This window comes from Lampetra planeri, chromosome 3, assembly GCF_965212315.1.
Source record: "Lampetra planeri chromosome 3, kcLamPlan1.2.h2, whole genome shotgun sequence".
NCBI classification, from domain to species: Eukaryota; Metazoa; Chordata; class Hyperoartia; order Petromyzontiformes; family Petromyzontidae; genus Lampetra; species Lampetra planeri.
Window position 1 is genome coordinate 16890187 of NC_136109.1, and position 26753 is coordinate 16916939.

Genomic DNA, 26753 nt, shown 5'->3' on the forward strand with positions numbered 1-26753 from the left:
CCGTAACTTATACTCTCATTTGCATTTTCCATGCACTCTATGCCAAACTGACTGCTGTTCAGCTACGCGCGAACGTAACAGAAATGCCAACGCCTCCACTCACCAAGCACCCGTGCATAACGCAGCGTTGCCTAACATCTGGCTTTGTGAAAAATCCTGCGCATTTTACGTCCAATTAAAACCACGCGTGGGACAGTTTTTCTTTAAAAAAGCAGTCAGCCATGCTTTTGTTGATGATCAAGAAAATACCATGAAGTACAATCACGTGCCTTTGACCAAATAACCCAGAACGCCACCGATCTCATCAGATCTGGGAAACTAAGCAACATTGAGCCTGGATAGCGCTTGAATGGGTGGCCATCACTTATCGCTGCGTTTGAGTTTCAGCCATCCGTTATTTAAGAAGCTATGTTCTCAAATTTTAGCAAGAAGATGGTCTCAGCCTGGTCACTGTTGACTTCACAATGAAAAAAAGATATCGATGCCACGTCATATTTGACCTTGCATTTACTTTGGCTACAATCAAGCTCGAACAGTGAAAAACATGTTTTGATCGTCATGCAGCAAACACAAATCGGACAGCAGTGTGTGTGGGAAAGTTCAGCCCCTGCTGCGTATTACAGTGTTTCTCAAACTTTATTTGCCAGACGACTACCCAGCCGATGAAAATGTTCTATTTTACCAGGTAAGGCCCACTGAGCTGTATAGCTCATTTTCAGAAGCGACCTGGCCACAAATGATAGCTCAACAAAGTGGCTACTCATGTGGAAATGTATAGCAGCCAAATGCTCTAGGCGCTTGTTTCTAAATGTGGAGGGAAAAACCGGAGGACCCGAAGAAAAATCCACACCACCACGGGGAGAGAGACACGGCAAACTCCAAATATACAGGCACCAGGGTCGGGATCGAACCCACAACCTCCTCCATACCACCCAGCCCATCCCACTCCTGGTGACAAAACGCATTCACATCTCTCTAAATACCGATAATACAAAATTATTCATATTACCGGAACATAATGTTTTTTTTTAAATGATGATATAAGTTTTTTAGGGAGGGAGGGGGCATTCCGATTTTATGGTTCGGTTTAGTTTTAAAATAAATTATTACGAACAAAAAATTGTTTAATGTCCGAAACAAAATGTATGAACATTGTCATTATCGTCCAGATCAACCTGCGTTTGCATCACAGCCTCGCGGACCACCTGGAGGACCGTCGTGGACCACACTCTGAGAACCACTGCTGTTTAGTTTGTTGTCTTTCCTCCCGCACTACGATTATCACGGTTGGCTGCATACAGTGTGAAATAAGTTCAACATACGTACAAAGGAAAAAAAAAGCTGTTCCAAGAGTTTTTTTCTCCCCGAGAAATCCATTCGTAGGCTCACGTGGTACACACTGCACTGTGAGATTTTCCCAAGGCATATACATGCCGTATTAGATGTTTATATTCTTAGGTTTTTCGGTAAAGTCACGTATGTAAAACATCCAAATTAATAAAAATAAAATAAAACAAAAATCACGACGTTTCGGAGGCAACACAAGTCTCCGTCATCAGGTGGGACCGTCACACCTGATGACGGAGACTTGTGTTGCCTCCGAAACGTCGTGATTTGATTTATTTTATTTTTATTAATTTTGATGTTTTACCTACGTGACTTTACCGAAAAAACCTAAGAATATGAATCCTTGCAGTCACGAAAGCTTCAAATCTAGAAGTATTAGATGTTGTTGCTGATAGCGAACTTATAATAGAATTAAAATGAAAACATCAAGTACCTGTGTCCAATCCAGAAGGGCCCGACGAAGCAGCTGATTTCTCCACCATGGTCCTCGTCGCTGAAACGCCCACACACAGTCACAATCAGGACTCTGATTGACGCACGTAAGCAGACACACTGCGCTGCAACACGTGGGCCTGCAATGTTTAAGAATGGCCCACATCGCTAAGTGGCAATGTTAACGAGTTGCTATTGGTGTTTTTACTCATATGCAGTAGTCAGGTCAACGTATCGCTACTCATCTCCCCTGCTGGGATGGAGCCTGCAAGCAAAACTCCACATTTCTATGCCATGGTCAGTCGTTCCCACGAAGCGATAATAATTATATCAATCCTTGCATAGATGGTAGTAGGTTGAGTCAACTTGTGAATGGAATTTGAACTCGTACATTTTGAGTCAAATAATCAAACACAACTTCATCCAGACTTTGGTGATTATTAATAGAAAACGCGTTGCTTTATGGCGTTATGTTTTTGCAGAGATGGAATGAATACGGGGGCTATAAGTACATAAAGTGAGGTGGGTGGTTCAGGGGGCAAAGGTAATTTTATTTAGCTCGTCAGCACCTTCACGGTCATGTATTCATCAGCACTGAGCTCTGTTGTGGATAATACTTGAAAAGTAATGGAGATTTGCCACCTTGATCTGAATCTGTTAAAAAAATGACAAACTAAACTATATTTATTTGACCAGCTAAGGCCCACTGAGCTACTGTATATAGCTCTTTTTCAGAAGCAGCCTGGACAAAAAGAATAGCCCAATGAAGCGGCTTATCATGTGGACATTTATAGCAGCCAAATACTCGGAACGCATGTTGATTCTAAATGTGGAGGGAAAAACCGGGGGTCCTGGAAAAAAAAATCCACGCGACCACAGTTAGAACATGCAAACTCGAAATAGTAGGTATCAGTAGATGTCAGGGTTGGGATCGAACACCACGACCTCCTGTATACCAGGCAAGGTAGTTAACATCTGGCCACCGTGACACCTCAATCTGGCCAGGGAGTGCTGTGGCAGAGTGTTTTGGAAGGTGACAGTTAAAAATCCCTATCAAGTTCTGTTCAAATCCAGCCAGTAAACTGCTCAGGACATGGCCTAGCAGTTGTTGCAGAGGTTTTACGATTCGAATTCGTGCCATCCGCTGCACAGTTCACGTCAAAGATCCCCTTACGTCATTCGCAAGAGTAGACTATTGTGTGCTGGCGGCATGGTCCAAATTTATGTCAAATTGGAAAAATTACTCGCAAATCACTCAATTGCGATTATACGTCGCAATCATTGTCGCCTCCTGTGAAACTTCGGCACAATCCTGAAAAGAGAGTCAGACTCGGTGAGGTTTTGCTGGGTAAGCAAGCGTAATTAAATACAAAAGTACAATAAGAGGAATTATAACTACAAGAAAATGTAACACAAATATGTGGAGAATCAACAATGGTCACCGTGTGGACAAACCCATTGTGCTCGTCATGTGAATAGGGAATTTCCATGACTGGATAAGGAGCAATTGCCAACAAGGAGCACTGGACAATGCTCAGTGTCTTTCACTCATATTCCTGGTTCTTTCGGTAAAGTCACGTAGATATAAAACAAAAATCTAAATTGAAAGCATAACCCCCACGACGTTTCGATCGCAACATTATAGACCCGCTGTTCCTATAAATCGACTACTTGAAATCTGTGAAAAAAGAGCATTATAGCTCCTCGGATTCCTCCAGTATGAATACATATTCTGATTCTGAACCTTTCCCACTGGGAAAAGTCATCTCCAGCTTCAACAAAGGCCATCATGCATTTATTCTGATGACACTCAGCTAGACGTGTCCATTTTACTTCAGACCCACCCCTCACTGTCCATTTTCACTTCCAGCCTTGACGCAGCCTCGTCTTGCATTGCGTCAAACCTTCTCAAGCGAAGCACATCCCCAGTGTGAAGCCCTAACCAGCAACAATTTATGTGTCTGTAAAAGACTGCAGTTTGAGAGGGAAGGCACTCTGAACCATCACGCTGGTGGACAGGGTGCACAACCATCAAGTCGTCATTGATACTGAGCTCTCTTATTCTCGTTCCCCCATCTCCAAACTTCGTTGGTTCCCCGAGCTCTACCTGTATGACATCTCCCACACCCGTGAATTCCTCGCTCCATTTGCTGCTGAGATCCCTATCCCCATGCCTTCGTCACTTCTCGACTCGACTTCTGAAAACTCTGTTCCACTTTGGCGTCACCGCGTAACCCTCCCATCCAAATAATCTGTTGCAAAAGAATGTATTTTAATCATGAAATCTGGACCAATTTTTTTTTGTCTTCCCGAGTTTCATCGGCAGTCAGGTGTAATGTTCCACCAAGAGACTGAGGCGTTCGTAGAGTGGCGTCTAGCTCTGTGATTGGGGAATGAACCTTATGGCGGTACCCCGGGGTACCATAGAACCCCGGCTCTCGCACAATGTTCGTGATGCAGTCACTTTTAGTCTGTTGATGGTCGGCGATGCGGCAATCGACTCATCTCGACGAGCTGTACACGATGCACCACTACGGTGCGTACGAGCGTTCAGGGTTCGGCACAATCGTCCTCGCTGGGTTTCGACAGCGCTGAGTAGCACTGATTTCGGATTGATTGGTTACCCCAGTCGTGGAGTAAAGTACACCCCTGGAAAAAATATTGTCCCATAAATAAAATAGTTAATTGTCTCGGACATTTTTTACCCCGGGTACCGCCATGAGGATCAAATGTACATCTTGAATGCAAGTTCAACTCCGCACCCACTGTTGCCTCACCTATTGGCACAGACATTGGAAAGAGTGAACAACCATAACGTTTAATGATTAAGCATTACGATCACGCCACGGTTTGAGCAAAGTTTGTGTAGATAGGGGCAAAGCCATTCGCAAGCTAAAGCGGTTCACAGCGTGTCGTTGAAAAGCCATGACAAAGGTTTTAAGAAGCCCTGCTTCTTCGTCTGGACAGACTGGTCCTTGCCATAGTAATGTAGAATTTCCGCCACTAGCTCTGGGCCACCTATGAAAAAGAGTGCACGCTCACGCTCATATGAGCAGGGAGACTCTGACTTAAATTCTAAACAGGCTATTATATTGCTAATATTGTGTGCTAAAATAAGTAAATGTTCATCATCATCATGAGTAGCCATGGTCAATCCACTGCTGGATAAATGCATCCCCAAACCTCCACTCTCTCTTCATCCTGCGATGTAATAATCCACCTAGCACCTGCACACGAGCGGATTTCATTGCTCCATATAAACTAAACTAAAAAATGTTTTACCAGCTAAGGCCAACTGAGCTATATAGCTCTTTTTCAGAAGCGACCTGGCCACAAATGATAGTCCAACGAAGTGGCTTATCACGTGAAAATGTATAGCAGCCAAAGACTCTAAATGCATGTTTCTAAAAGTGGAGGGGGAAAAAAACGGAGGATCCGGAGAAAAAACCACGGCACCATGGGTATAAAAACATGCAAACTCCAAATATACAGCAGGCGTCAGGGTCGGGATCGAACCCACGTCCTCTTTCATACCAGAGAAGGCAGATAACATCTCGCCACCCTGGTGGATGTCCTCTTGGACGCGTTCAATTCCTTGGCTGCTACTTTAGCACTATTCTTAAGCATCGTTTGTGGCCGCGTGTCTTGCCCAAGCCCATTTACTCTTCTGAATGGTTTGAATTGTGTCTTCAACCTGCCTATGTACAATCGACTCCATCACTACATTCAAGTCACAACTAAAAACACATCTCTGTACGCTTGCATACAACACCTAACTTCCAGCCACAATTATCTTTAATATTTTTAATGTTTATGGGTTTCATGATGCGACGATGGCGCTTTGGGTGGCACATTTGTGTTAGAAAGGTGCCACGTGTTAACGAAAAAGAAATTTACATTCTAGATTTGAGGCTTTCGTGACTGCAAGGATTCATATTCTTAAGTTTTTTCGTTAAAGTCACGTAGGTAAAAAATAAAAATTAATAAAAGTAAAATAAAAATAAAATAAAAATCACGACGTTTCGGAGGCAACACAAGCTTCCGTCTTCAGGTGGAACCGTCACAGCACGATAGCTGTATCAAGTGAGTCACGATAGCTGTATCAAGTGATTTTTATTTTATTTTTTATTTTACTTTTATTAATTTTCATTTTTTACCTACGTGACTTTACCGAAAAAAACCTACGAATAATAGAAATTGACATGCCTCGACTATGATCTCGAATTCACGCGTTGTTCCTCTTTCTATCTCTCCGTCTAATTCAAAGATTGCATCTCCCCACGCTTCTTTGCACACTTATCGTTTAAGTGCTGTTGCTCCATTGCTATTGTTAACGACCGCGTTTCTGGACCATATGTCATGGGCGGGCAGTGTGCACCGATTAAAAATTACCATATTTTAAAGTAATAAGCCCTAATTGACCATGAAATCCGTGAACAAAGTGCACTCGTCATCTAAGAACACACAAAGCACGCCGAATGGAGATGCACACTCACGTGACTTTTTTCTGCAATGTTTGCTGTCTTTTCTTAGATTTCTGTTTGCACTTAGTCACATATTCACTTTAAGATGTTTTTTGTTCATTTTTGTGTTTTTTGTTTGTTGCGGTTGCACCCGATTCAAGAGCCGAATGGCTCACAGGGCTACACCAAATAAATGAACTTGTATGCTGCCACTCGAAATGTGCGTGTGTTTTTTTTTAACGCTCTTTTGCAGTAATACGCAGGGTTCTCTCTCTGGCGGTGATTGCGTTGCGTGTTTATCTATATATATCTAACATATATATTCATCAACATTTTTTTTGCAGCGTTTGCTGCCGTGCTGTGATGGCTCGCGTGGCAGCGATCATCCCGCGTCGATGCCCATCTCTTTCGCCAGACGAGGCCCCCCCCCCCCCCCCCTAATAAACGGCACGCTCCTTGGGCTCACAAAGGCGCGCACAGCGTGACGGCCTCGCGGTTAATTACGATCACGCGCGCTTATCTCCGAATGCACTTCACTGATGGGGGAATTTTGAACGTGATGAATAAATGATTTGCATCTGCATACATTCTGGCGTCTGCGTAGAAACTTCGCCACCCGCTGCGTTCAGCCCAGCGCAACGTCAAAAACAAAATACGGCGGCGGCGGTGGCGGATTGGGGGGCATCGCACACGTTTTCATCTCGCGACGCGGTTGTTTTCTGCTCTGAATTATCGTTGCTTTATTGCTCTGCTCTCTTTCTACTTCCATGTGTTTTTGTTTGTTCATTCTGTTGACCGAGGTCACTCGTGCGAATGAGGCTTATCCTGCTGGTCCCTTGAGTTTTCAGCTGGGTAAACAGATGCACGTTTCAATTTCCACAGAAGAAATGCGTGCAGATTCCCAAGCAAGCTAATCTGGCTCTGGCCCAACGCTGTCTCGCTCAACATTACCTTAGCATTGCGAATAAATAATCAGTGAAACACCTGCACGTGTCACCTTCACTCGGGAACACATTCCTGCGGAGGGAGCTGGTAGGAACGTTGGGTTGCTCGGTCAATGGCCAGGGTCAACGGCGGCGTGGTGTATTCCGCAAATATGCCCGACTGTGAGGGCGGGCACAAGCCGGCGTGAGTAGGTGAAACGTTGAGTTTTATAAGGGCACCACGGGGTGACCAGCCCCTCCCCACCCAGCCCCACCCCTCCCACCCCCCACCCTCCCCACTCAACCCCTCCCCACCCTCCCCTCCCAGCCCCTCCCCACCCTCCCCTCCCCACCCAGCCCCACTCTCCCCTCCCCACCCAGCCCCTCCCTCCCCACCCAGCCCCTCCCTGCATGATGGACGGACGGACACAATAATCCCCTGTGGGCTGGTGGAAGCAGTGGATTTCCTACCAGTAAAACCTGAGATAGAGTGTGTGGATGATGCACATTGGGGCAATGGCCGGGCCTATTGCATTTCAGACTTTGGCCTTTCCTCAGGGCGCACGTGGAAATGGGGAGGACGGAATATTGTGAATAACAGTGGAATACAGAACCTTCACAATGCGGTGCATCAGACACAGTCACGCTTAGACATATCATATGGTTTGTGAATATTGTGTCTGCCAACGGCAGTAAAATTCAAGTGAAATTGTCTCCATGGCCAAATGGAAGTTTAATTACTCCCGCGGAGGTTTAAGTGCTTGTGTTGTATAGCTCTCTGATTGATTGCAGAGCACGTTTTTCGGGACGTTTTTCTGCACGTGCCGTGAGCTTCTTTAGGAGCTAAAGAATCTCCAGGAACGGACGAAGCTCCTCGCATGTGGTTGCGAAACGTAAGGCGTCATTCTGGACAATCCAAGGTACAACCAGAAAATGCATCGGAGAACATTTTCCATTGCTGGTTCAAATTACAGATTGCTTCGATATCAACCAAGTCTCTCCATAGGACAACAGCTGTGGAAGCCCCAACCAAATGTTATAGGTTATTTAATAAGCCAACACTTTGCTGGTGAAATTGCCTGGTTCATGCCCTCCCACCACCAAGACTTAACCGGTTCTGAAAACAGAAACACAAGGCGGGAATTTTCCATACACAAACCTCCACATTCGTGCCAACAAGCGACCGCTGCACGCGTCTCGTGACTAAACGTTTTCGAAAATGAAACCCACGTACGTGTGAACATGTGCCACGTGACGTGTGCGGTGCAGACGTGTGGCCTCGTACGTAACGTTACGAAAGGAGACATCGCAAGACTGAATAATGGCACGAACAATGTGGAGTTTACAGCACTGGCTAAGGGCCACTAACAGAAGGGTCAACTGCTATCACTGTTGGCATACTGATTGCCAGTACTTCCAACGCTTGCTTCTTTGCTAATTGACCCCCCTTTGGCGAAATGTTGCCATCAATTACAATGGGGTCACCCCGCACAGCTGTCCCGGCCGTGGTAGATGCAGTGCGGTGCGTCTGAACGGATGAACCTTATCCGAGCGAGAAGGTGAGGGGAAGAGACGGGAATACCTTCTGGGGCGGAAGCTGCCGGAAGCAAGGCTAATTATTTAATCACGCGGCCCTTCACGACCTCCATGCTGGAAGAGAGGGTCAACTGTTTGGGAAAAGGCCCCGGATTGAGCAAATTATTGCTGGCGATGTCCGTGCGCACGTAGAGTCTGTTTTTTTTATCCACTGCTGGATGACGGCCACCGCTCGCGTTGAGGGCCGCGAGAGATATTTGACCATACCTCACCTGCGCTGGTCAGCTTGGGTTTGGCGAAGGTGGGCGAAGTGCAGAGGACCGATGTATTTTCCTGCACCGCGCTCCTCTGCTCAAAACGTCTCCTACACCTGACTTCTTTTTGTGAATGCCGGTCACCATCGATACACTATCCAGGCTCAGACCTGCTTGACTTCCGAAATCTGACGAGATTGGGCGCATTCTGGGTGATGTAGTTTCTGAAGGACGCTGATGGAAAAACAAAGCCAGCTTTGTCCAAGTTAAGTATTTGTCTGTGGAATCAAAGTCAAGCGATGGATTGCTCATACGAGCACGGGTAGGTTGTAGTTTTTCATTGTAAAATTCACATTCTTATGGTCGGCCGGGGAAGTCTTCCCATAGGATGGTCAATGTTTACATCCCACAGAGCCATTAACCCAGTAGGGTTTATTTAGTCCTCTGGTGGCAATGAGCATATAGTGGAAATTCCATATCCATATGGCACGCCCAGTCTATCCGCGGACCAGCCACTGTTGACTTCCCCACAAAGCCCCAGTCTTGTTAATTGATTTTGGCGGTAAAATCAGCTGAATGTGTGTGTGCATCATAACTACATTGTACGTGGAATCTAAATACAGGAGCAGCTTTGGATGCCATACAGAGCGACACGTATCAGCAGCAACAGACGGTCACCGCATTATCGCATCGCGCGCTTTCGGATGCGCTTCTGTGGCCGTCTGGAGCGCTCTTCCGATATTCGGAAGCCACTGGAGTTCTGCACTTTTAAGTCAAGATTGAAAACTCATTTCTTTACAACTGCTTTTTGTGTTTAGTTTGTCGCCCTTCCCCCCCCCGACACCTCCGATTAGCGCGGTTGGTCGCATACGGTGCGAAAGAAGTTCAACATGCAGACACACAAGCAAACAAAACAAGCCGAAATGAATCTCACAACAGCGAGGGTAACCCAGCACACAGCAGCAGCAGGCTGAGCAGCGGAGCATCGCACCGCCTACCAGCTGTCACGACCATCACAACCCACAACCTTGACGGCAAATCTGAGCGACACACACTCAAGTAATTCAATCACGTCCTGCCGAAATGTTTTTCCCTGCAAAAACGTCGTTTCTTGCTCGAATCAAACGGAACATTTCTTTGTTATCAATTCAATCGCGTTCTACTGTTTTACGTTTACCTCGACCTTTGTTAATTTCGAAACGCGTGACGCTCGTGGTGGGTGGGTGGGCTGGGGGCTGAAGTCGCTGATTTCAGAAGCGACGTCGAGAGCCGACGAGAGAGACGTCGCATGGAAATGCCAGTGGAGCACGTGGAGCACGCGGCCACGTGACGCCACAGACGCTGTCCTCGCCCGTGATCCCCGCATTGCTGTCAATTAGGGGCCGTCCATAAATGACGTCACGCGGCCACGCGCGCCACGTGACGCCACAGACGCTGTCCTCGCCCGTAATCCCCGCATTGCTGTCAATTAGGGGTCGTCCATAAATAACGTCACGCGACTTTGGACGATTTTTGACCACCTCCCCCCCCCTCGTTACATGGCGTCATAAAAGGTCAGACCACCCCTCAAATATGACGTCACAAAGCTCTGCCCACCCCCCTCCCCCAAAACCATATTTCCATTTTGAAAATAAAACATGCTTCAAATCGCTTTAAACTATTGTCATTGTAGCGCGTATTTAATGTGGCGCTGCACTCTGATGTTGTCGGAGAAAACATTTATTAAAACGTCTATTTAATTAAGTAGAACGTGTTGTCTGTATTTATTTATAGTTGCGCATTTTGATGTGACGTCACATTTCACCCCTCCTCGTCACACATCGTCGCAAATGTCTGACACCCCCCCCCCAGGTGCGTGACGTCATTTATGGACAGCCCCATAGCCAGTAAGGGTTAAGAAGGGATAATGCACTGCATTGTAGTGTGGCTTAACGTTGTAAGTGTTTGCAATACGCGTTGATGTGTTAATATCGTCTGATGAGCCATTTCAGAAATAGTATGCTAATGTAATGGTAGGTTTTTACCCTTTTAACTGGTACAAAACTGACACCTTTATTTGTACCAGTTAAAAGGGTAAAAACCTACCATTATATTTTGCCACTGGTAAAAGAGATCTCATAGTGTAAAAGTATGCTAATGGCCCGCTCCCTAATCCGCTACCAGCAAATCGGTGTCCGCTACAAAATTATTTAGCATGTAACGAACAATAGCTTTTGTCTTGAATAAATGTGACAATGATGTCTGGCTGGCTAGCCCCTTCCCAGTCAATGTGGGATGAGGTCTTTAGCAGAGTGCTCACCACGCTGTGAAAGGTTCACGAGGTCAAATCCTCGGTAGTGCTTAGCTCAGCCCATCATCCTTCTATTGGTGGCCCTGAGCTCGTGGTGGAAATTCCACATTTCCATGGCAAGGGCCAGCCCCTTCGTAAAATGACCTTTGTTTACTTTTCACAAAGTTGCACTTATGTTAGTGAACGCGAAGTTGAGGAGCCCCCGAACTCTGATTTAGATTTGTAACATAGCGAATGCGAGTCATTTGTTCTAAAAACAGTGCCACGCAGATGGATAGGGGCATTATTATTATTATAAATGTATACGATTATTACCATGAAAGCAAAAATGTACAGCCCTTGGTAAATCCACCGCTGAATGAAGGCTTCCTCGTGAAGTGCCTGTCATTGGGGATACTTTAAGGTCGTGCCCATCACACACAAAGTGCTTGCCACAAATGAACCACAATACTTTGCTGATCTCGTCATGGGACCTCCTTTGCCAGTACCAAAATATACTAATAGGGGTTTTCCCCTTTTTTCTGGCAACAAAACTGATACCTTTTGCAAGGAATCATGCTTACATTAACCACAATACTTGCAGTCAAATGCAAACAAAAAACAATACTCTGATAATTTATGCATTGCCTTTGAAACTGATTGGTCCACACCAGAGACAGCTTTCTTTGGAGCCTTGTCTCATATGGTGTTCGACCAGATGACGTCAAAAGGCGCACAGTTCAAAGACAACGCACTACCAGAGTAATGAGGGCTCGGGGTGAGCAGCTACGTCATGGGACCTCCTTTGCCAGTACCAAAATATACTAATAGGGGTTTTCCCCTTTTTTCTGGCAACAAAACTGATACCTTTTGCAAGGAATCATGTTAATGTAAGCATGATTCCTTGCAAAAGGTATCAGTTTTGTTGCCAGAAAAAAGGGAAAAACCCTTATTAGTATATTTTGGTGATCTCGTCAAGCAGTATAAACAATCACGCAAACTCCGGTCATCCTTGCAACCGCTTTCGGCGAACAATTGAACAAAGACGGTCACTTCATCGCGCGCTTTCAGATGTTGGTTACTTACGGTGCAAAATACGTTCAAGATACATTCATACAATACATAGGCAGAGCACTATATTTATGTGGTTCCAGGACTTCGGTTCATGCTGGTGCCTTGTGTATACTCATGCGAATGTGCTTTGCGGCACTTTCTCCCAGCTGGGGATTTGGCCAACTGTACAATAGCAGCACAATCAGTCTAAACTTAGAGCCGCGCTGATTTTCCTGGCTCATACCCAGCTCATTACCAAGCGATATTCCATGCGGACCCTCCGTTAAGCTTCACCCGTGTATTCAAACAGCTGTACATTTATTTATCGTTTGCCCAATGCTATAGGCTCGATTTAACTTGTTGTTGGGAGTGCTTGTATTCCCGTCCGCCTCGCTTGTTATGCATACTGTATCACCTCGTTATTCTATGTTTCCGGAGATGAATAGCAAATTTCGCGTAATGTATATTTGCTCACGAAAACCGATCGTGTTAATCAATTACCGCAAATAAAAACATAAAAAAGCTATTAAATATATAATAGCACGAACAAAAAAATCATAATAAATATAACGTCAATAAAAATAAATATTAAGGTATTAAATAGTACTTTATACATGAACATCACCTCTGAATAGCACGGTTGGCTCTGTATGGTGTGAAAGAAGTTCAACATATAAACATGCTGCACTTCATCACATTCTCTCTCATCACTTGATCTCATCACTTTCTCTCTCTCTCTCTCGATGCAGTCGTGGCAGAGTTCCAGATGCGATTCGCGGGCAGCCAAAATCGCGGAGAGCAATTTCGCGAATATGGAGGGAAATTGCCGCATCTCAGTTGAGACGTTTAATCCAATCGCATTGGCCATTGTCTCCTCATTGCTCTCTCCCGTTTACCGGAACGCCCAGGCAGTCTCTCCTCGCCAACCTCTGTGCTGTAGTATGGGATTTGCATGCCACACACACAGTGCTGCTCGTCCCGATTCATGACTGCGTCGTCTGTGGACAACCAGGGTCAATCCAACGTGTGTATGTTGAACTTCTGTTGCACCGTTCAAAGACAGAGTGGTGCTGAGCCAGTATTGGAGATTCCACTTTTCTATCATGGGTGTCAGTCTTCTCCATAGGACTACTGCTGTTAATTTTACACAAAATATTCAAATAAAACATTGTTCTTACCTCCAATCATGCACCCCCCCCCCACCCCAGTTTGTGCCCAATTGTGCCCTCACCCAGTAGTCAAAATCGAGAGCGGTTTACGGAAACAGATATTACAGAGCTACCTCTGAGATCCCTTCAAATGATCTTTGAGCCGCACGGTAGAGGCAGCACTTTCCTATCCGTTCTGGGAAAGTTGCATGGCAGTCACTCCATTATATATACATTAAATATTTAGAATTTAGCCAAATCAAGTGAAGAACCAAATGTAATGTGGTGGGTTTTATTTGCACAATTATTGGTGTCTAGGCTGAAAACATCAACTCACTAAACGTGAGAACCATGTTTTAAGTCATGGGCGTCTGTCTGGATTTTTAACCCGAGAATCTCAATCGTGTCGGCTCAGTGATCAGACTTCTGACCCACCTGGCCATCAAAGGACAAGAACTAATTTTCACCGAAAGTTGATGACTTAAATTTCGATTTAAAGCTTTCGTGACTGCAGGGATTCATCTTCTTGGTTTTTTCGGTAAAGTTACGTAGAAGGGAAGTAATAAAATAATTATGTTTTATTTTTATTATTTTATTACTTCCCTTCTACGTGACTTTACCGAAAAAACCAAGAAGTTGATGACTTTAGTTCACCCCAACCTGGTTGCAAACTCGAGTGTTCATTCTCAGGTGCTTGGAAGGTTTAGGTGCTCTGTTAGCAGTGCTGCCAATTCCGCGGTGGGTCACACTCCTGGGTGCAGAGGCATTCCACCACTTGTATCTATAATTTACATGTGAGTGGGTTAAATCAGTCAGGTTTGTCTCGTATAATTGATTGTCCGTCTGCTTCTATAATCAGTTCGTCACGCGATTAATTAGTTTCATGGGTAAAAGAAAGCATCCCACAAAAAGGAACAAAATCAGGTTTGATTAAAAAAAAATACACATAATTGCGTATCTGGACCAACCTGCAGTTTTTTGGGTTTTTAGATCCGCAAAGTGTAAGCGGAACAAGATTAAGCAATTACGTGGTCATGAATAAGTAAATGCAGTCCTCGCTCAATGCGTGCGACGAACGAATTTGCGCTCACTTCATTCATCACGCCTGGCTCGTGGTGGCGGCGGTTTGCAAAACCTGGCACGGGTGGTCCGCGTGTGTGTGGGACTGGACCACATTGGGGCCCCTCTCAGGAAACTGATTGAGACGATGAAGACGTCTTCACTGCGATCACTTACGGAAAGATGAAAAAAACTGTCAGAAAGAGGAGGACTAACAACTCACACAGGGCGGTGTCCATTGAATCGATCTAAGTTTTACTATTTAACGGTGTGCTTGCTACCCAATGTTTGGTGATAGAAAACATTGTACATATCAACTGCCTCCGAATGTTCCAGTGTTTGCAAAGTGCCACATTACAAGGTGATTTATACAGATAGAAGTTATTCAGAACGTTATGGTTACCCTCTCACTCTATATATATGTGTTGATATGCATCTCCTGAATAAAGTGACTCAGAGAGAATGGGTGCTGACAGGACTTGTGCTAACAGAGGCAAGCAGGGCAATGTTCTTCAATAATATTATGGAAGGTCAAATTGAAGAAGTGGATCCTCTGATAGTGGGTCTGATGTAGATGGATTGACATTGCAGTGTCGGAGGCACTGTAGGTGATTATCACAAAATAGAGAGAAGCACCAACGACGTGAAGAATAAGTAAGCGTGGCTGCCGACGTTTGGATCGAAGAAGACACGAGATGATGATGATGATGATGACAATAACGATGACGGCCGTGTTCATGACAGTGGTGGTGGTGCTTTAATCGTTGTGCTCGTTCCACCACTGCCGCTGTGATGTCCTTACATATGATTACAATTTTCCAGCTAATAAACGGGTGCTTTGAGGCAGGAGTGACATCTATTAATGTACGGAACAAGAAAACGAACTGGACTTTAACAACAAAAAGCGGCAAGAAAATTACATTCTGGCCATTGCATTCAGGTGCATGCCGCAGAGGGTGCTCGTTTATACGTAAAAAAAGACAGAGAAAACAACTTGCGTGTAGGGAATAGAGCAAATTGACAAATGCAATGTAGCCAACAAGAAGAAGAAGAAGAGGTATCGATGACTGGGAACGTGTTGTGGCCGGATGGAGTGGGGCAGGTTACAGGAAATTGAAAAGGGCACCAAGAGGTCAGCGATGAATTTTGACTCTTTCGGTAAAGTCACGTAGATAGAAAAATAATCATCAAAATTGAAGTGAATAAAAAATTTAAATAAAATAACAACAACAACAAAACACGAATGTACTAACGTCTAAATTAGTGGTTTACTGCAGTCCACATTAGTGTGTTGTTGTTGTTTATCATTTTGTAATTTTTTTATTCACTTTTTTATATTTTTCTATCTACGTGACTTTACCGAAAGAGCCAAAGAATATGAATAGGTCAGCGACGAAGCGGTTGGCCCTGAAGGCAGCTGGCGGTGAAGCGACGAAGATGGCGTGGAGCTCTTAGCTCGCGTGTCCATGGCACAACAGCAGAAGGTAGCGACGGCGTGGTGTGTGCACTGGTCATCGGTAATATTGACCGCGACGACGCTCGACGTTTTGCTTTGAATCTAACAGACACGTACCACGTCAGCATCGTGTGAACGATTGTTTAACAACAACAACAACACAAACAACCACAACACAAACAACAACAAAAGCTTTTTTTGTGGACAACGACTCACAGAGAGGCGAGCACATCTTCTGGCACTCCTCCCGAGACTCGAAGCGGTTCCCGTTGCCACCGCAGCCGCCGTACAGAAACACGTTGCACACCCTCTGCGTGCTGTTGTAGTGCCACATGAGCAGGTGAGCCAGGCAGACGCCTTTGTCCGGGGGAAGGATGCACACCTTGCCTGCACGCGACAGGGACGTGTGTGTGTGTGTGTGAGAGAGAGAGAGAGGCAGGGGTCACGTCCAATTCACATTCAGGTGGTCAAGCCAGACAACCGCGGAGTTGTAATATTGCTGTGATGTCTCCTTCGTATTTGTGGATCGGGCATCGCGTCGTTCTCTCATGTCCGGTCTGTTCTGGATGACCACGGTCGCACACTGGACAGTTTTTGATTTGTGCATCAGATTCTCGTGGTAGTTGCTATGTGTTTAAAGTCAAGAGCCAAAGTAGCTCCCTGTTCAAACATGCCTGGGGTGGAACTCGTCTATTTTGATGGCCAAAGTCCAATTGTGGCTTTTTCACAAAGTGGTACAACTTTCAATGAGCCCAGAGGGATGATAGGCTTGACTCCCGACCGGGATTTGAACGTGCACGCTTCTGAATGCAATCGTTCTACCCGCAATGCGATATGTCCGGAGATTTATTTCCATTGCCAGAGCCACAAAGCAGTAACAATGTCACGTCAATCAAGGCATCATCTTGAGAGAATATGCAGGGAGAGCTAAGCCAAAGCCTCTCACCAAAGATGGTGAGCATAATCTAATCACCAGCCCGATGTGTGTTGCATTTTTTTTTTGCTACATTTTCCAATAAATTACATTCCCAGTGGGAGGGGGGCATTTTGTGTCAAGTGCAGGTTAATGCTATAAAGGACGTAAATATTTACTTGTGATCAGTGCAAGTACTTTCAAATGAGCCACCGCCCATTTAAAAGCGGGTCCACAAGGTGAGCAGAAGTGTGATTAAAAGATGAACATTTTAACATAATAGGCAATTACGGTCATCACCGTGAGACATGTTCTATTTACTGCTAGATGAAGGCATCCCCACAGGCATGCCTTCATCTGGTGCCACCGTCCATCTCGCTCCTGCGCATGAGCTGATGTCCTCGCTTTATCTCCGTCACGGCCGTCCTCTCGGCTGCGTTCTCCGCTTTGGCCGCCATTCCATCACAAAGTTCCGCCCATCGATCATCACCCCTTCTCGACACGTGCCCTGCCAAAGCCCACTTGCTTTCCTCGAATACAGGCGTTGTTCTGTCTCAGTGCAACTTCACGTTCAGTGTGCTGGGTGGGTTTACGGGATTGCGTCTCTCCGTGCTTTGTTTTGCACACGGTTCAGATTGTGTCCACGTTTCTGACCCACGTCATCGTGGGTCACGTGCACCGGTTGAAACATTTCTCCTTCAGGCACGTTGATATATTGATTTTAATTCTCGCAGTGAGGTACATTCATTAGTAGATCTAACAAGTTTAATTATACACACCAAGCATTGTCAATATATGGGTGGATTTTTTTTTGCTTTTTCCCGACAAATTATACTCAGTTGTGCTATTGGCATCGTGCTATGAGATGAAGACATTTCCCAGCAAGCAGTGCACCACATTCTGTCAGAGGTTGACCCCAGAAGACAATGCTTTGGAACTACTTCTGAAGTCCATTCAATAGGCTTCATTGTCCACGATAGGGACACAGCTTTTGTGAGCCCTGTAAAGAGTGTTCATCACATGTCAATCAAAATTATGTTTGTACAGTCCGACTGTGTGCACCCCCAAGTATGGAGCAAGTGGATAAGCCGAAGTTAAACACCGCATTTGTATTGAAGGGGTGTTTGTGCATTGGTAGCTGGGCTGAGGCCTGCGCTCAAACCATCGACTTGCAACGTTAATCACAAGTCGATGAAAATAATGGAATTCAGGCTCTTGGTCGTTCGGTATTCTGACATAATATAAGCCACCTGAGCCAGTCAGTCATTTACATTGTTATATATATATATTTGTGTGTATGCAGAACTTCTTTTGCGCCGTATGTAACCAACCGTGCTAATTGGAAGTGCGAGATTTACTACTGAACTTTGCCAGTTCAGCACTAATTTACCACTGATCCTGGAATTATTTTGAGGCACAGAGTGTATGGGCTCATATCATTCGACTTCTTTGGCTGTACAAACGATTGTCATGATGGATGCCTTGTGGATTAGGGGCCAGAGAATTAAGCCTGCACGACTTAGATTCTGTGATTGAATACGTGGGTTTCAGCCACCGGAATTCTCTCAAGTGTAGCGAGATGATGGTCTTCACGCGGTAAACGATCTCTGCGTTAATGTAGATTCTCAATTCGTTTGGTTAAATGCCAGCTCTAAGAATCTAAAAAAAACATTGGTAGAACTGGCATGGGATAAACATTCCTGTTTGAAGGGTGTGTGGGAAAGTACTCTCTCACGCATGTGCATAAACAAGGTCACTTAAAGGGAATTTCATAAACAGTTCTAAATTAAAATACATTCCAGCCATTCTCAATCCACCAATTGGCGAGATGTTAACTACCTCGCATGGTATGCAGGAGGCTGTGGGTCCGATCCCGTCACTGACACCTGTTTGTTTGGAGTTTGCATGTTCTCCCCGTGGTCGTGTGGATTTTTCTCCGGGTCCTCCGGTTTTCCTCTCCACATTTAGAATCAACATCACGCGTTTAGAGTATTTGGCTGCTATACATTGCCACACGCCGAGTCACTTAGTTAAGCTGTCATTTATGGCCAGGTCCCTTCTGAAAAAAGAGCTGTATAGCTCAGTGGGCCTTACCTGGTAAAGAAAAAAATTGTTTAATTGGCCTCCCAAAGCAGTTGCCCTTTATTTCAAAGTACTTCTCTGGCACATGTTGCCCGCTGTGCTCTGCGAGCATTCTAAATTGTTTCTTCATCTCACGACACGATGGAATTTGGTGGTGGGTGGGGAGGCGATAAATAATGGAACAGTGCAAAGACGCTTGTCACGGATGCTGTAGACTGCCAAAGGACACTTACCTCCGGCTGGGTACAGCTGGCTCACTCGCTTAGAACACGTCTTCATGCAGTCGCGAAACCGAGTGAAGCGATTGGCATTTCCGCCGTTGCCGTTGTAGAAGAAGGGCAAGCAAATGTCATCCTGTACCTCGTAGTAGAACTTCAGCGCCCGCTCTACGTATTCGACGGCCGTTCCTTCATCGGCCAAATGATTGCAGCTGGGATCTGCGATCGGAAATTGGGGGGGGGGGGGGGGGGGGAGCGATCGATTAAAAAGAAAGGGGAAGGGAATGAAAAACGATGATGAGATAACGACAAGCCGATGTGTTTGCAGCGCGCAACGTGATTCATTGTCATGGCCACATGATGTTTTCACGATATGGCTTCCTCCAACAAGATCTGCTCACTTAGCCAGCATTTATATACTGTAGCTCGTTTCAGGTCGACCTAATGGCTCAGTTGATGAAAGGGATTGTCGCTCTGAGACAAAAAAATTTACCCGTAAAAACAAAGTTTTTCACTATAAATCCTTTATATACGTGGCATCGGTTTTATTTTATTATTCATTTCTGTTTTTCTTGAGTAAGAGTTTCATTTTTATCACATTGGTATTTTAAATTAAATATGAAAAAAAAATTCCCTAAAAAGTGGAAAATTTTGGAAAGTTTTTTTTTCATGAAAATAAATTGTCACGCACAACGAGTCTGTGTGCAAAATGTCAGCTCGATTGGATCACGGGAAGTGGGTTAAAAAACGACCGAAAGATGTGCACGGTCGTAAGCAAGCAAGCGAACTTAATATAAAGGATTTAAAAAAAAAGTGTCTAGGCAGTCTCTGCGTCCTAAAATGAGCCAAGGGAGAGGCACACATCGCCATTGTAAGGTTGTAAGAACTTGGGATAGTGGACGATGTGAGGGGGATTACAAAGCGGAGCAGTGCCAGGGAAGGGGCAGAAAGGAAACGTTTTGATCTGCAACTGTGGTGGTGGTGGTGGACACGTCGTGGAAGAGGCAAAATAGTCAGTCTGGTGAACCCGAGTCCACATCCGCGCGCGTAGGAATCAACGAGTGAAGTTCACGGGGACAGCAACCGTGGCAGTAGCGATAGAAGAGTGACGGGGAGGTGAGCGAGTGACCCAAGTGAATCAGTGAATGCTGCCTCTGCAGCCTGTGCAGCCCACAAACTCCAACCAACTGGGATTTGAACTGGCGCCCTTCCGATTGCCAATCGAGTGCCCCCAGTGGGAAGTGTAGGTGGATGAAACGACGCCAATCACGCGTGGGGGAAGATTCGCCACTGCCACCGCACACGGAAGCCCCCCGAGACGACGAGTGGCGTCGGAGATCGTCGCCACGACGCCCGCTCAAAGGCAGCTCAATTACCTCACCGAGGCAGCGAAGTCATTCAGTTGCACCAAACTTTTATCTTCACGAGGTTTTGATAAGGGTTCGGCGGCAGCCGCGTTACGTAACCGCGTCTTTTATTGTTGTTGTTGTTGTTGACAAAGATTACCTCGAGCTGACGAGCGGTGGCAGTGATGGACGAATAAAAAAAACAACAACAACAACAACCACAGCAACAAAAGATTTGTCAGAAAGGAAACAAAAGCGACACTGAGCGTTCGCCGTCACGGACGACCAACGGGGCTTCTTGCATCGCGAGCGGCACAGTCCGTACCCGGCCGGGTACGGGTAGCCGGGTATCGGGTAGGGTACGGGTATCGGGTACCCGGTTGCGACCTCTGCAGTCCGGGTCCCAAGATTGTGTAGGCCCCTGGGCAACAGGTACCGTGAGGGCCCCTTCAGCAGTTTTCTCTTGCTGTGGTTGTCCCACCTGATGACGATTGCTTGTGTTGCGATCGAAACGTCGTGATCTATTATTTTTCTACCCCACGTGACTTTACCGAAAGAATCAAAGAGTACAGATTCCTGCAGTCAAGAAAGCTTCAAATCAAGATTGAGGAAATTCTAGATTTGAAGCTTTCGTTACTGCAAGGATTCATACTCTTAGTTCTTTCGGTAATGTCACGTAGGTAAAAAATGAAATTAAAATAAAAAAAATTAAATTAAATAAAAATCACGACGTTTCGGAGGCAACACAAGTCTCCGTCATCAGGTGGGACTGAAAGAACTAAGAGTAAGATTGAGGAAAACCAAGTTAAAGAAAAATAAAATTTTATTTTTTACAAGGCTAACAACAAATAAAATTCGGCATTCACGAGTGAAATAACTTTTCACTTCATCTCTGGAGGCCCCTTCCAGCTGGCGGAGGCCCCTGGGCTGCAGCCACCTAAGGCCCTCGTGCCTTAATCGGCCCTGCCCGTCACACGCGCGGCTGAATAGACCGGGGGGGGTCATTCCGCTTGCTGCTGGGTCACCCGCGCGGCGGAGCGGGGCGGTTCAATTCCCAGGAGCAGCCGCTCGATAATTTCTGTGGGGAATTAACGGAACGCGCTGTCCGAGGCGTGCGAGCTCTGTCGAACGTGCGTCAGCATCGCTGCGTCGTCGTGGACTGCATATCAAAATGGCACGTTGGATAAAATGCCACGTTGTTTATACCTCCCGAGTGGCTACACATTAGCACAAAGACGCCAGAGCCTCGGTGCACGTGCGAGGGATGGATGGGTGAGATCACGGCTGCCCATGGTGGAACCGCTTCACCTCTCATTCATATCCTCCTACCCCACCCCCCGGCAACAGCTCCACTCCTCGCCCCTACCACGCACGCCACCTTCACACAGTAACATACTCGGTGGTGTAACAGTTAATAAACTACCCACACGTATTTTCTCGTTTTATTTATTTTTAAATGTCCATGCACAAAACAAGATCTTTGTGATGGCCATTCGGTCAAAACATTGCTTATTTTCCTGTTTGAGAAGTGCTTTTTTCATGATTCATAATAATATTTTTTTAATATTTAACTTGTTTTTAAAACCGGGATATCCGATTATTCTAAGAGTCTACCAATTATCAGTTCCATTGCTCGACAAATCGTAAAACACAAACATCGTTGGGGTAATCAAATCTCGTCTCCGCTTTCACGTGCAGATGCCATATCCACCGTAGCCTTCAAGATGTTCCTTAGACCTGTCTCCACCTCCATCTCCCTTTTAATTTCCCTCGACTTCAACTCACTTGCGCGCTGCTCCAATAACCAAGGCCTTCTCTCCAAACACCCCTAGCTAAATTGGGGGTCTGTAATTTTGTCTGTTGCCCCATGGGCTGGAACTGCCTTGCTCCTGCCATCCATGCTGCTGATTCCCGACTGGTGTTCAAGTCGAGGCTCAAGGCATTTCTCTTCTCTTGAGCTCTTGACCCGCGACTGATGCCTCCCATCTAAGATACCATTTAAATAGACAGGATGCAGAATATCCCAGGCATTTGGTTGTTTCTCCTGGATGTTTATGTCCTGATTTTTTCGCGAAACTTTCGGGTTGCAGCTGTATTTAGACGCTATACAACATCTCCATTGTACTAAGTGCATATAAAACATATATGACTAAACAAATAGATTTTTGAACATGGAAGAAAAGTGTTTAAGAGTCAAATTACAATACTTTTCCTGTGGACTCAGTAACATTTATTTTGTTTCCAATACAACATTTTGATAAGCCTGGTGTTTGCACAACATGCAGGCTGTATAACGATGACAATCTCTATATATGACGCACACTCACATTTCACCCTTTGCATAAGGCTGCCTACTGAATGTCAGCAAGATTAGATATGGTTAATTTTGCACTAAGGATACCGTTTTAAACGACGTAGACATGGTATAACAATGGAATATGTGCATACATTTAAAATAGGTTCATTAAAAGCAATAATAGGGTTTCTACTGTCTGTGAATGTCCTTCAGAAAATGTTTTCAATTATCATCAATACAAATTTGAGCCAAATACAATCGACACATGGATTAAAGTTCCGCATGCCATATCGTTCATGGTTATTTTTTTTTTAACCATACTTTACCACGAGCAGTGCTGGTTGCTCCTGGGCGAGAGGAGAATAATTAGAATGTTTGTTTTTAATCCAAATGCGTGACGCACACAGGAATGTATTTCTTTTAAATGACTATTGCGCTGTCGCGGGCCACACGTGGTGTGTCACGTGGCATCAGGCGACGTCACTTATAATAGGAAAGAGAAGGTGCATTATTGCACGGTTGTAAATGCTCCAAATATCTGAACGTCCACAAAAAACACTTCTGAGAGTGTCCTAAAAAATGCCATCATCCAAAATCCATCCCCAAATGCATACATATATATAATAATAAATTGACAGCCCTTTGTCAAACCACTGATGTATGAAGGCATCCCATGCCGTGTCTGTCTTATGGGTTGATGGACCATACTGGTGAATGGGGGTTGGTGAAAGAAAAACCCAAGACAAGTTTAGACGCTACTCACAGATGGTTTGTAGCCGGGAATTGAACCCAGATCACGGAGTTCATAACGCAGTACGCAAACCACTACGCAATGAATCTACGTGGTACATCGCCTTGCATGAACTGTGCGCTCTATAATGTATGAATAGTCGTGTTTTATGTAAGTTGTAATGACCACTAGCTCTTGTCTCCTACCTCATATGAAATACAATACAAGTAAATTCCACGCTTCTCTTTACTTAAACGAAATGTTATGACCCCATGAATAAATCGGCAGTTTTAAACAGTTGTTCCTTAGCCACACGTAAGCTCCCATTACATACTTATTAGGGTTCATTAAACATAAACAGTAATGTTGAGATTACCAACTCATTCAGTATTTTTAAGTAAAACTTGTATATGCCATAAACGTGTTCCAAAGACGTTCATGTGATGAAGAGAATACAACTTAACAAAACAAGGCACGTCATAGAATGTCACCGTGCAGACTTGTCAGACCATTTGATGGTGTCTGTGAGCACACTGTGCACCGTATAAGCACTTTAATCATGTGCATATATTGTTGTGTAACGAGGCGTCAGGATTACGATTAGTTAAATGTATCCTGCGAAGTAACAGTTTTAGACACCAGTACCACCCACAAATCAACTTCATGGATGCATTTTAATGCTCGCTATAATTACTGTACTAGAGTATTGAACGATCTTAATTAATGTTTAATTTCGTTCCTCTCTTACATTTTATTGTTTTCTATTCAGCATCATAAATATTATATGTCAAAACGCGAAGTCATTAAAATATAATAAGACTAAACTAAAATGCTTACGCAATCGTGGCTTTTCAATTCTCCTTGGAATATTACACAATGCATTTGCTGGAAACAAAACGTTTGCTTTCAATGCTTGAAATACTGGATGAGGAAATTGCAACGGGACTTCAACGGAGCGCACGCGTTCTTGTAAGAAGCAAAACTTCTTGGGTGCATTCGGCATTTATTTTAAAACTTGCCCGATGAGAGAGTTGCGTCTAGCCCTGCGATGTGTGTGTGTGTGTTGGGGTTGTGCCACGTGTCGTCGTGGCATGGTGTCCGACGTTCCGCTCAATGACCGAGGAAGTGAGCCTGGCCCACTGTAGTCAGTTCCTGCAGAAGCTCCCGCCACGTGAGACCATGCCGAGTAGCACGCAGTGCCAGCAAGACACACACTTCGGACATCTGTGCAGCGCAACCACAAAACCTCCGAATAAAAAGAAAACATGATCTTGAAGGGAGTCCAGAGAAATATAATATATATGGGTACAACTGTATGGAATAAAAACAAATTAAAATCTTCTTCTTCTTCTAGCATATGGCAAGGATGTGTAAATGACACATTGAGGTTTAAGTTCGTGAGCCACGTGATAGCTTCGGGAGCAGCGTGGCCAATACTGTCCGGTGTGCCAGAGAGTGGGCGAACAATGCAGTGGCTCGTTGCATGGTCCCATTGTTTCGTTTGGGTGGCCACGATCACTGCACTATGGGTCATCTTTCATTTCCCACTCGTGGAAGATTACCGCACAGCAGCGAACGGTCGCTGTTCTGTATGTAAGTTGCACTTCTTTAGCACCGTACATAGCCAACTATGCTAATCGGAGGTGCAGGGGAAGGACAACAAACTAAACCAAAAAGCAGCTCTAAAGAGGTTTTTTTTTTTAATTCAATCCAGATTTAAAAGTGTATATCTCCGGTGGCTTCTTAATATCGAAAGGAAGAGCGTTTTAGACGGCCAGAAAAGCGCATCTAAAAGAGCGCGATGTGGTAACCGTCTTTGTTCAATGGTTAGCCAAAAGCCGTTGCGAGAATGACCGGAGTTTTCGTGATGGTTTATGCTACTTGACGAGACCTGCAAGGTATTTTGGCTCATTTGTGGCAAGCACTTTGTGTGCGATGAGTTCGACCTCATAATGTATTCGTTCGGCAAGCCAATGCAGCTCAGCGAGCACTGGACTGACATGGTCGGATCCTGTAGCACCCGTCACGACACGCGCCAAAGAATGTTGTACACGCTGCATCTTGGTAATGTTTTTTTGCCAGACCTCTCGTAGAGTAGCGAGTTGCAATAATAGAGGCTTGTCCATACTATACTACACGCCACCGTGTTGGCTATGTTACGAATCTATATTAAATTTCGATTTAAAGCTTTCGTGACTGCAGGGATTCATATTCTTGGTTCTTTCGGTAAAGTCACGTAGAAGGGAAGTAATCAAATAATAAAAATAAAGCCCAGCTTAAATATACGCTCCAAGCTTGGTGGTGTTTCATGTTTCACCTGAGGACGGCTGCTTGCGTTGTGGCCGAAACGTCGTGAGAATTATTTTATTATGTTTTATTTGTATTATTTTATTACTTCCCTTCTAAGTGACTTTACCGAAAGAACCAAGAATATGACTCTATATTAGTCAAACGTGTCGTAGATCTCAGATACGAAAATTATATTTTGCACCTGGTGATCAAACCACATTCTTGTCGAGTATGAGGCCAAGGCGGTTTGGTTGATGGAGGCGCCCGTTATTTTTGGCAGAACAAAGTCACGTGGAGCAGGGGTGGAGTCCTCGATGATGCTGCTTTTATTAAAATGGCACGAATAAAAAAACACATCTACCGTGTCTCCGGAATCTTTTCTATCAGAATAAGACCTGTCGTTAATAAACTCCCACATGGTTACAAATAAAGTTTATTGATTGATAGTGAGAAAATATCGTGCAACACTGCAAGTATTTGGTGGAGCGGTTACGTGGTGGGTTGCGCGCTGCAATATTAAACTATGCAACTACAGTATATATATTTTATATTTTACCAGGTAAGGCCCATTGAGCTATATAGCTCTTTTTCAGAAATGATAGCGCAACGAAGTGGCTTAGCACGTGGACATTTATAGCAGTCAAGGCTCTAAATGCATGCGGAGGGAAAACCCGGAGGACCGGGAGAAGAATCCATACAGTCGTAGGTTTTTACCCTTTTAAACTGGTACAAAACTGACACCTTTATTCAAGGCATCATGTTTGCAATAACCACAACACAAGTAGTCAAAAAAGCAAACAAAAAGAAGCAACTCTGATAATGATAATAATATGCACTGTCCTTGAAGTTGATTGGTCCACACCCGAGACGGCTTTCTTTAGAGCCTAGTCCTCATTGGTGTTGGACCAGATGACACCAGAAGGCGTACAACTCAAACAT

General features: G+C 44.9%; 1 protein-coding gene across 1 annotated transcript in view; it reads right to left on the reverse strand.

Moving 5' to 3' along the window:
* The window catches only part of LOC144739039 (actinia tenebrosa protease inhibitors-like), a 36413-nt gene that overhangs the window by 8979 nt on the left and 681 nt on the right, over positions 1 to 26753 (reverse strand). Inside the window, exons 2-4 of the mRNA XM_078622042.1 lie at positions 19169 to 19372; positions 16157 to 16327; positions 1781 to 1840 (exon numbers count right to left, since the gene is read on the reverse strand). Of these exons, the coding sequence (XP_078478168.1) occupies positions 1781 to 1840; positions 16157 to 16327; positions 19169 to 19372 (435 nt within the window). The remainder of the gene's footprint in view (positions 1 to 1780; positions 1841 to 16156; positions 16328 to 19168; positions 19373 to 26753) is intronic.